General features: G+C 32.2%; 1 protein-coding gene across 2 annotated transcripts; it reads right to left on the reverse strand.

Annotated features, from left to right (window-relative positions):
• Window positions 1-99: 99 nt before the first annotated feature.
• On the reverse strand, window positions 100-6,005 carry aurkaip1 (aurora kinase A interacting protein 1). Of its 2 annotated transcripts, XM_056449206.1 has the most exons (6): window positions 5,937-6,005; window positions 5,444-5,534; window positions 3,155-3,188; window positions 2,950-3,052; window positions 463-929; window positions 100-351 (listed from the first exon to the last, which is right to left on the reverse strand). In XM_056449206.1, the coding sequence occupies exons 4-6, from the start codon at window positions 2,999-3,001 to the stop codon at window positions 241-243; spliced, it is 630 nt and encodes a 209-aa protein (XP_056305181.1). In that variant the 5' UTR covers window positions 3,002-3,052; window positions 3,155-3,188; window positions 5,444-5,534; window positions 5,937-6,005; the 3' UTR covers window positions 100-240. The 2 variants fall into 2 exon arrangements, with proteins under 2 accessions (XP_056305181.1, XP_056305180.1); XM_056449205.1 differs by lacking the exon at window positions 5,444-5,534 and having other exon boundaries at window positions 5,937-6,003.
• Between the last annotated feature and the right edge of the window lie 4,046 nt (window positions 6,006-10,051).

The following is a 10,051-nucleotide window of genomic DNA, read 5'->3' on the forward strand; positions in this document are numbered from 1 at the left end:
GTAAGACTTTTTAAGGTCTTGTTTTTGAAATTTAAGACATTTTAAGACTTTTTAGGACCCTGCAGATACCCTGTCTTAAATCAATAAACAACACATACATAAGTGGTAAGGTGTTTTATTACAGTAATAATCACTGTACGTTCTTTCAAGTTAATGTTTCAGTCTCAACGGTACAATAAACAGTACACTGAATTGTACTATGAAAAGACAAGTCAAAAATATTTAATTTACAGATTCATCTCATTTAGACCGACCCACTTTGACATAGATCTTGGGCACTGTGCATCCCTCTGGGGCTTTCTTCAGTCCAGCTTGTCTAAGAATTCTGCCAAGATCATTCTCAAATTTTTCCTGTAAAAAAAATAAGATAGCATACGTTTATTTACAGAACTTTATTATTATTATACTTTAATTTAGAGAGCTTTGATTAATCATAAAACAACATATTAAAGATTGTCATGCCTGTTTATTCTTCCTCCTGGCGTCCCTCACTCTCTTCCTCAGAAACTTGGTCCGTTTTTGCAGCTTCTTGTATTTGTGCCTGTTCATCTTCCTCCGTCGAATATCCAGAACATTCTTGCAATTCAGTGGTGTTGCATGTTCTTCATCCTCCAGTAATGGTACAGAACTTGAAGGTAAAACCATGGATTTTCCTACAATCTCCCCTTCGTCCAGAGGTGGTGAAACCTCCAGCAGTGGAGGCAGAGAGTAGCGCAGGGAAAGCCAGCTTTCTAAAGGTGAAACTGATAGTTTGCGGGGCACAAGTACCTCCTCTAACTCAGGCTCAAGAGGAGTCCATAGTTTGGGTGGAAGTGTGTTGTCAGCAGCTGAAGTGAAGCATCTGTTTGTATGGTGAAGTGCTCTGAAAGGGGTGAAATGACAGTGTTGCACAGCACTGGTTAATACCTGGCTCTGGGTCTGCAGTGAGCCTGGAAGAGGAAACAAAAGGCACATTGTACAAGAGCATTTCCAGCATTCACAGAGAAAGTATCATTATATTGAAACATCTGTTTATATTTTCCAAAACAACTAACCACAGAGTTATGGGATCAGAAAAATATCAATCTGTAAACATTTTTAATACTTTAAATGAGGAAATTAGACATGCATTATGGACGTGAACAAAAAAAGTTAGCGAGTTTACAGGCTACAACATACTTTGTAGAAATTCTGTGAATGAAACTGCACAACCCAAAAGAAACAATGCTAATCAAAAGCATACAAGTTGGTCCTCAAAAGAACAAAAATGATTGATTTTATTTTATATTTTTGCATTCATGAGGAAAAAGCTTCATTATGGATGTGACATCTCTCCATGGTAAATCATATATAATTGTTTGAAAACATTGACAGATATATTTTTGAGTATTTTTACAGTACTATAAAACACAAGCCTACACAAAAATTAGAAGGGGTTTCACTATTTTGGGGAAAATGATATATTTTCCAGGGTAAGATTGACATAAGCATGGAATTGTTCACAAGCATATCAAAAATGAGAAATGCTTCATCAATCAGAACATGTTTTAGGAAAAATAGATCAACATCTCTGGCATTAACAAAAATTGAGGAAATTACCAATAAGATAAAAAAGAGAAAGTAGTTGGAATTTTTAGAAGCCATTGAATACAATAAATCACAATATATTAGTAATTAAATTAGAAAAGTATGATATTAGAGGAGTATCCTTGGATTGGATAAGCGGTTATTTAAAAAATAGGCAACATTTCGTTGAAATTGGCAACCATAAATCTTCATACCTGAATGTAAATTGTGGCATACCACAAGGAACAGTTTTAGGTCCAATATTGTTTTTAATTTACATTACTGAGATGTGTATGATATTAGAGTTGTTCAAGTTTATTTTATTTGAAGATGCTACAGGTATCATTTTGTTCTGGGGATAATTTACCAAAACTTGAGTTGATTGAAAAAGAAATTAATAAATTGAAATTGTAGTTTGACGTAAACAAATTGTCATTAAATACAAGTAAAACAAAGGTTATGTCATAATATAGATTTAAAAATTGATAATGAAGTTATAGAAAGAGTATATGCAATTAAGTTTCTTGGTTGTTGTATTGGATCATAAAATTATTTGGAAACCACAAATAAATAATGTGATTTCTAAATTGGTAAAAACTTTAACAATGGTGTTTAAAGCAAGATTTATCCTGGACAATAAATCAAATGTATGTATTACATAACACACTTTTGTTGCCATATACGTGTTATTGTGTTGAAATTTTGGGGGAATACATATAAATACTTAAGTTCAATGATTGGGTTAAATTAAAAACAGCACATTTTATTTTTAAAAGCTAGAAGTAAATTACTTCTGAAATACATACACATTTTTTTAAAGAAAGAAAAGGCGGATATAATCTGAGAGAAGTACAAAATCTTAACAAGGACAACTTTAAAAAGTGTGTATATGTCTATATGTGCTGTGAAATTATGGAACAGTCTGAAACAGACTCTCAAACAATGTCAGGATATTAATTAATTTTAAAAAGTTGTACAAATATATACTATTAAAGGAATATAATGATGAATAGAGGTGATTGAAAAAGAAGAAAATGAGAAAGATACGAAGAAATTTCAATTAATGGCTGTTTGCAGTACTATGTATTTTTGGGTCTATGTTATAAAAAGTAAATGTACAAACGGAATCAATCATACAGTAAGTCAAAGATGCCAAGAGGATAAAATGTGTCTCATGTAAAGCTCATATATCTCATGTAAAAAAGAAGAGACAAGCAAAAGAATAAATAGGCTGAAGTAATAAACGAATTATATGTGTGGTAATTGGGTAGGAAAATACTAAGCTTGTGCTGCATCCTGCTCCATTTCGAGCATGTTGAAACGTATTTTGTTTAAAGAATTGTTTTGTGTAGGATTTTTCTGTTCAAAACAAATAAATTAATCAAATCAATGCTGTGAGCTTACTGGACACTTTGAAAAGCAGGTTGAGTCGTGAAACCACCCTCTGAAAAAACATGGTTGACAGTCCTATGGTCGTTGATTACTGTCAAGAAAGTATCATGATGTGCTGAAAATACACAATATAAACAGTTGTTTAGTTTTAACATGTTACTTCCTTTGAAGGGACAGTTCAAAGACAAAAATGAAAAGTCTTTCATCATTTACTCACCCTTTACTTGCTCCAAACCTGTTTTGACTTTTTTCTGTTGAAGACAAAAGAATATATTAAGAATAAAAGAAAGCTGGAAACCTGCAACCATTGACTTCCACAGTATTATTTAATTTGGATGAACTTCTTTAACGAACACAAGAACACCATGTACCAGTGAATAACCAATTAACATGTACTAGGCAATATGAAAACAACTTATAAATATTTTACGAAACATTTTTTGCATTTTGTTATTTATTAGTATTTCCCATACACTGAATTATTTGTGGCAGCTCCCATAATATCAAAAATAACCACCATAAATGGATTCTCCAAAAGGATTTGACTTTGTTGAGTAAACATGGGCTGCGCCCAAAAGCTCTAAAATTCAGTTTTCCAAGGTAGGAAGGTATCAAGGCACATCTGAATACAAATACTGCTTCACTTTCTGTCTCCTTCCTCTGATCAAATAATGAAGGCAGCATAAATGTTCAATTCAATTGACCTTTATTTGTATAGCGCTTATACAATGTAGATTGTGTCAAAGCAGCTTCACATAAAGGGTCATAGTAAATAGGAACAGTGTAGTTCAGTTTGTAGTGTTTAAGTTCAGTTCAGTTTAGCTCAGTTCAGTGTGGTTTAATAATCACTACTGAGAGTCTAAATACTGAAGAGCAAATCCAACGATGTGCAGCTCTATAGATCCCGAACCATGCAAGCTAGTGGCGACAGCGGAGAGGGAAAAAAAAACTTCACTAAATGGCGAAAGTGAAGAAAAAAAACCTTGAGAGAAACCAGGCTCAGTTGGGCACGACCATTTTAATTTCTCCGCTGGCCAAACGTCTTGTGCAGAGCTTCAGTCTCAGTGGCGGAGGCTGGAAGCTGGCCTCAGCAAAGACTCGTCTGTCTCTGGATGTATCCTTTACTACCCCATAATCCTGTGCGAGTGTATTCCATTTTGGCTTAAAGTGCTTTCTGAAGTGCTGCTAGCATGTCTTTTTTTATCTATAAATCAAATGTTTGTTTCTGACCAACATTTTTCACTTTTGATGACATTTCTAGTAAGACATAAGTATTGCTGGAATAAGCAAATATTCCACAAAAGGTTATGACCAAAGCTCCATCTATTTTGTTGTAGATGAATACATCATTATGAAGTCAGTCTGACATCAGTTTTATGAGGTGTTTTCATGCTAGGATGATGCTGCATAATATATATCGTTTCAGCATTGATATCGAAATGTGAGCATCTGTGAGCATTTCAAGCTAGTTTAAAACATTCAGGCAAGAAATTATAATGCTTTTAACTTTAAAAAAAAGTTTAATTGCATTTATACAAAGTTGACTATACAGTGATATTTTACATTAGTTTATTGTTATTTTGCCTGCTAGACTCCCAGAAAACCATAACATTCTGTGCAATTCATTTGCATCTTTGCTCGACTGTATTTGTCAATGCTAGTGATTTGGTTTATTTTATTTCATGCAGATGCACTAAACTACAAAATCATCCCAATCAATCTAAAATTGTGAACTATTTCCAAATAGAGCCGATCATTTCATCTGGTGAAAGTATACTTAATATCGCAATATGTATTGCAGAAAAGTAGAATATGGCAATGTCAGTTTTTTCCAATATCGTGCAGCCCTACTTCATGCACAAATGCTGCCTTCAGAGTCATGTCTGATCAACTTTTTGATGCTAAAACATAATATAAACACTAAAACATATAAATAGTTTGCTTTACCCTCTGATCATACTGTAAGAAAAAACAATTCTTGTTTTAATTAAACTTGCTTAAAATTACACAATTTCAACTAACTTTGCATCTGAAGTAAAAGTATATTATTTAGGATATTTAGATATTTGCATATCCTTTAAAAAGAAAAGAAAATACTTTAACCTTTAATAGAGTGATCGCTCTAACCTAGGTAATATTGATAGAAATTTATAATGAATATTGTCAAATCTCTGTCTCTAATGATAGATAGATGGATAGACGGATAGATGGATAGATAGATAATGAGGTAAAGTTGGTTTTATATTTACACGCTGAGACTTTCTTATTGATAACATTATTTTTGAAAAGTATTCTTCACAAACTCTAAATATTAAAATCATTTTAGCATCCAATAACTATCAAAATACAACAATGTTCAAAGTCAATTAAAGAGTTTTAATGTTATTTTAAAGTCCTACGAACATGTGATTTCAGACCGAACATTCAAAAGTAACATGGTAAACAATATAGGGAGCATGTCACAATGTGTCACTGAATGAATGTGTGAATATAAAACCAACTTTACCTCAATTAGATAGATGGATGGATGGATGGATGGATAGATTCAAATTCATAGATGGATAAATAGATACACATTCATTTGTAGATATGAAGTGCTGGCAACACAAAGAAATCAACACACGACATTGTCACAAGCCCAAAGGATGAATCAGCCAAAGAAGCAAAAATGATATTTAACGTTAGCCTCGAGGCACAAAATTAACAAAACTATTAATCAGTAACCGTAAGCATACTGACATCAATATCACAGTATTTTCTACATTATACAAAAACTGTGCAGTTCGCACAGTGTCTTTCACTCAAAGTGTCTTTCACTCAAACCAGCATTAACTGCAGGCTTTCATAACGTTAGCTTCGCATGATAACAGTTAGCATTGCTGGAAAATCACATTTATGTAGGCAAGAAAACCTTACTAAGTCTACAGATATTAAAGCATACATGAATAATTCGTCAATTCTGGTGATTGTCTTCTAATAAATCGATCAGAAAAGCATACCTCGCCAGTCCAAAATTGTTCAATGTGACTCAATCTACTTCCGGTCCATTGAATGTGGAGGTTCCCCTTCCGACAGATTTTACCTTGAAAGGTTCCGAGCCCCTGATCTTTCTGCAATCAAATGTTTTTTTGTTTTGCAAATTGCGTGCATGAATCAAAAAACGTATTTGATTTGACTCGCGTTTGTTTATGGATTTGTTTATGTTTAAAAAACGTAAATATCATCAAATAAAACTAATTAAAACGAATGATTATTGCTTAAAATATTAAACCATCACAAAATCCATAGTTTGATTATAAACAGAAATCTTTTATAAAACAACCAGTAAAAAAATATTTATTGAAGTGTTGAAGTTTCTTTTTTCCACGTCAATTTCGCAAGTTTGTCCTAAAGATGGCGCTGTTTCTTTCTTTTTTGTTTATTGTATTATTTTGTTCTGTAATGTTATGCAAGTTTGCATATTTCTGTATTGATCAAAACTGCTGTTGAACTGATACCATGTCATCTATCTCATCCTTTTGTAACTGTAACTGTTTAAGTGATCCATACAAAGCTATATTTACCAAATCTACGCCTACACAATGAATATACAGCCGTATTCGTTCAAATAATTGTAAAATAAATTAATTAAATCAATATTAGTGAGCATACCACACAATATCTATACAAATTTTATATTATATACATATATAATATATAATATTATAATATATTATATACAGTTGAAGTCAGAATTATTAGCCTCCCTGAATTATTAGCCCTCCTGTTAATTTTTTCCCAATTTCTGTTAAACAGAAAAAAAATTTCAATACATTTTAAACATAATAGTTTTAATAACTCATTTCTAATAACTGATTTATTTTATCTTTGCCATGATGACAGTAAATAATATTTGACTAGATATTTTTCAAGACACTTCTATACAGCTTAAAGTGACATTTAAAGGCTAAACTAGGTTAATTAGGTTAACTAGGCAGGTTAGGGTAATTAGGCAAGTTATTGTATAACGATGGTTTGTTCTGCAAACAATCAGAAAAAAATCCATCTTAAAAATTTTAAACTGCTTTTATTCTTGCTGAAATAAAACAAAAATGATTTTCTCTTTAGAAGAAAAAATATTATCAGACATACTGTGAAAATTTCTTTGCTTTGTTAAACATAATTTGGGAAATAATTAAAAAGAAAAGAAAAAAAATCAAAGGGGGCAAATAATTTTTACTTCAACTGCATACAATCATGCAGCTCTATTGATAACTTCTCATCACCACTGCATACTTCCTGCTTATGCAATAAATATGTTCTGTTGCCTGTCCTGCATTTTTTGTTGGTCCAAACACTGAACATGAAGGTTATATGAACCCCCTGAACTCACTGCCAGAATGAAAGATCCATATATTGGAGCGAGGTTATTTGATATGTCCCTGGTGAGATAAACAGCTAATAGCAATAAATAGCTAATATTAGGTTCACGCTGTCTCGTCTGTGAGTTTTCAAAGTTAGCATTCATCTGTGACAGAGATACATTACTTGCCAAGTCATGTTATGTAAGCTTTTGGCAAGACGGTCTGTCATTAAAACTCATGTGGCCAAAAAAAGCATGTGACCAGAAACACCCCCAAGACTGTCATCACTGTGTAAAATGATTATTTTCTATAACACATATTAAATTGAGTCAATTTAATGGTGTAGTAACGCAATAAGATGGATTGTGTTTTGTTTAAGACAAAAAGTGCAGCAGTGGTGATAGTTTTGCTATCTGTAAAGGCAAATAAACTTGTTCCTCTGGTTGACTACCATAAATATTTTCTCCTGATCCTTAACAGGAAACAATAAAGAATTCAGTTATTTTTCTAGAAAAGTTTATCATTAACCAGTGGATATCTTCAGTACAGCAAACATAGTCTTCAGGCTATTTTTTTTTTCGCTAGCCAGCATAATTAACAGTGTCAACAACCCTCAACGACCCACTTATCAGTGCATATTTAATAGGTGTGTGGTTTGAATTTTCCTACAGCTCACTCCCATCACACACCCCGTCTTCTCATAGGCTGCTCAGCTTGTTGTGTCCAATGACTTTTACATGCCGAAGGCTGTACATGGTGTCACATTCACATTATATCAACAAATACACTGCCGGAGTCTCCAATCTATTTAGGCAAACTATGCATTAAGTTGTCACATTTGTATTTTATATTGCATCTAGCATCATATATTTATGCTGTTTCCCATTTTTTAGTAGCTCATCAAAAAGCAGGGCATTGTTTCAATAAACAGCTATGTACTCTATTAGCTGCATTCAGTTGTTAGTAATTTACTAAATATAATTCACTGATGTTACAAATTACTTATTTTATTTATTTGTTTTAAAATCAAAACAAAAATGTTAAAAACATACATAATTAACTGATTAATTTAGCTACTCACAAAGTTTTATGTACAACTAATTACATTTTAAAATCACATTTAAAAATATATGACTGAATACATTTTGCAATTTAGATTAAATTAATTACTGAAATTCATTAAAAAGAAAAATATTTAATAATATTTTACATAATTTTATATAATATTTATATTATAATATATGTTTCTTTAGCGACACGGTGGCTCAGGGGTTAGGATTGTCACTTCACAGCTTTTTTTTATTAATTTCAAGAAACTGTATAATAAAACTTAGAATACAGTAAAAGAGAACAGTTCTTTTACACAATATTCACATTAGATACACAAGATGAAGAGCCAAACAATAAAAAGTACATTAAAAAATTAAAAGAAATAATAATGCTATAAAAAAGATTAAGATTCAAGTAGCATAAAAGATCTCATCATATTTACTCAAGAAAGAAGCACATTTCTTATTATAAATTAAGTGATTTAATTAAATGTTCTATTTTACATAGGAAGTCTATAAAGATTGGATTTTTTAAGGAACCTCTGTTTGTGAAAGTAAAATTTCCAAGCAAGTATAAGAAAGTTCATAGTGACTTCTAATGACTTTTTTGGTTTTCAAAATAACAAATAACGTCCTTAAGGTGCAAATTACCACTCAGATTAACCTTGGAAAAGTAATATGAACTGAAATCATTTCAAAACAATGATGAGACAAGTGAGAAATGTCTTCACATTCAGTCTTACAAAAGGTGGAAATATCAGTAACATCACATTATTTGGACAAAAGCGCATAACATGGGTAAATATTGTGCAAAATTTTAAAGTGCACCTCTTTTATTTTATTAGGAATACAGATATAATATGGTAATAACCATGTTTTCCTCCATTGAATGTTAACAATTAGGAGAAATTGAAGTTTTGTGACTGGGACAATTGACGTATGACGTACTTTACTAAGAATAGATTTTCCTAACTGTGCCAATTGTTTGGAACCTGCTTCATAACTAAGAGCTGCTTTCATCAGACACCAGGTATAGCCTTCATAACTGGCTTAAGTTCCATATAACGGACAGGGAATTGATTCATATTTATAAAACTCTCATAAGTTAAAAGATCCCTGTCACGATTAAAAAAATCCTAAATAAAAATAATGTTTATGTTAAACCCCCCCCAAAAAAGATTTATTATTTATCTTAACGTCTGCATTATTCTGTAAAATGGTTTTGTGGGGTGAGAAATTGTGGTTGTAAATCAGTTTCCAGGCAATTTACCACACCTCACAGCTACAGTGCTATTCACTGCGCCACTGTGACGCTCTTATTATTTTATAATATAATAATTCCATAAATTTATTTACAAGGGATTTTTGAAAATGTTTTCTTTGTTAATTTTTTACTTACATTTTTTGACAACTCACATAACAAATAGACACAAAAAATAAAACAATAACAATATAGTAATAAGTAGCCCATTAAAAACAACAACAACACCTAGGTGACACATGTGCTTAAAATCTGTGTGTGTGTGTGTGTGTGTGTGCGTGTGTGTGTGCGTGTGTGTGCGTGTGTGTGTGTGCGTGCGTGTGTGTGTGTGTGTGTGCGTGTCCTTTAATTTTACAGTTTTGTTTGTGGATGTACCGATGGCGTGACGTCAAGGAACACACCTCCGTCCAGCCCCTATGACGCGTGTCCAGTAACTTCTCATGTTCTGCTTTATCCGGGTT

Source organism: Danio aesculapii, chromosome 23 (genome assembly GCF_903798145.1).
Source record: "Danio aesculapii chromosome 23, fDanAes4.1, whole genome shotgun sequence".
Lineage (NCBI taxonomy): Eukaryota > Metazoa > Chordata > Actinopteri > Cypriniformes > Danionidae > Danio > Danio aesculapii.

Bases quoted from the DNA above. Each gene is read 5' to 3' on its own strand.
- aurkaip1 (XM_056449206.1), bottom strand. From the start codon at position 3,001: ATGTTTTTTCAGAGGGTGGTTTCACGACTCAACCTGCTTTTCAAAGTG. The intron at 930-2,949 runs GTAAGCTCACAG...TTCCTCTTCCAG, and splicing joins CCTGCTTTTCAAAGTGTCCA to GCTCACTGCAGACCCAGAGC. The intron at 352-462 runs GCATGACAATCT...TTTTTTTTACAG, and splicing joins CCAGGAGGAAGAATAAACAG to GAAAAATTTGAGAATGATCT.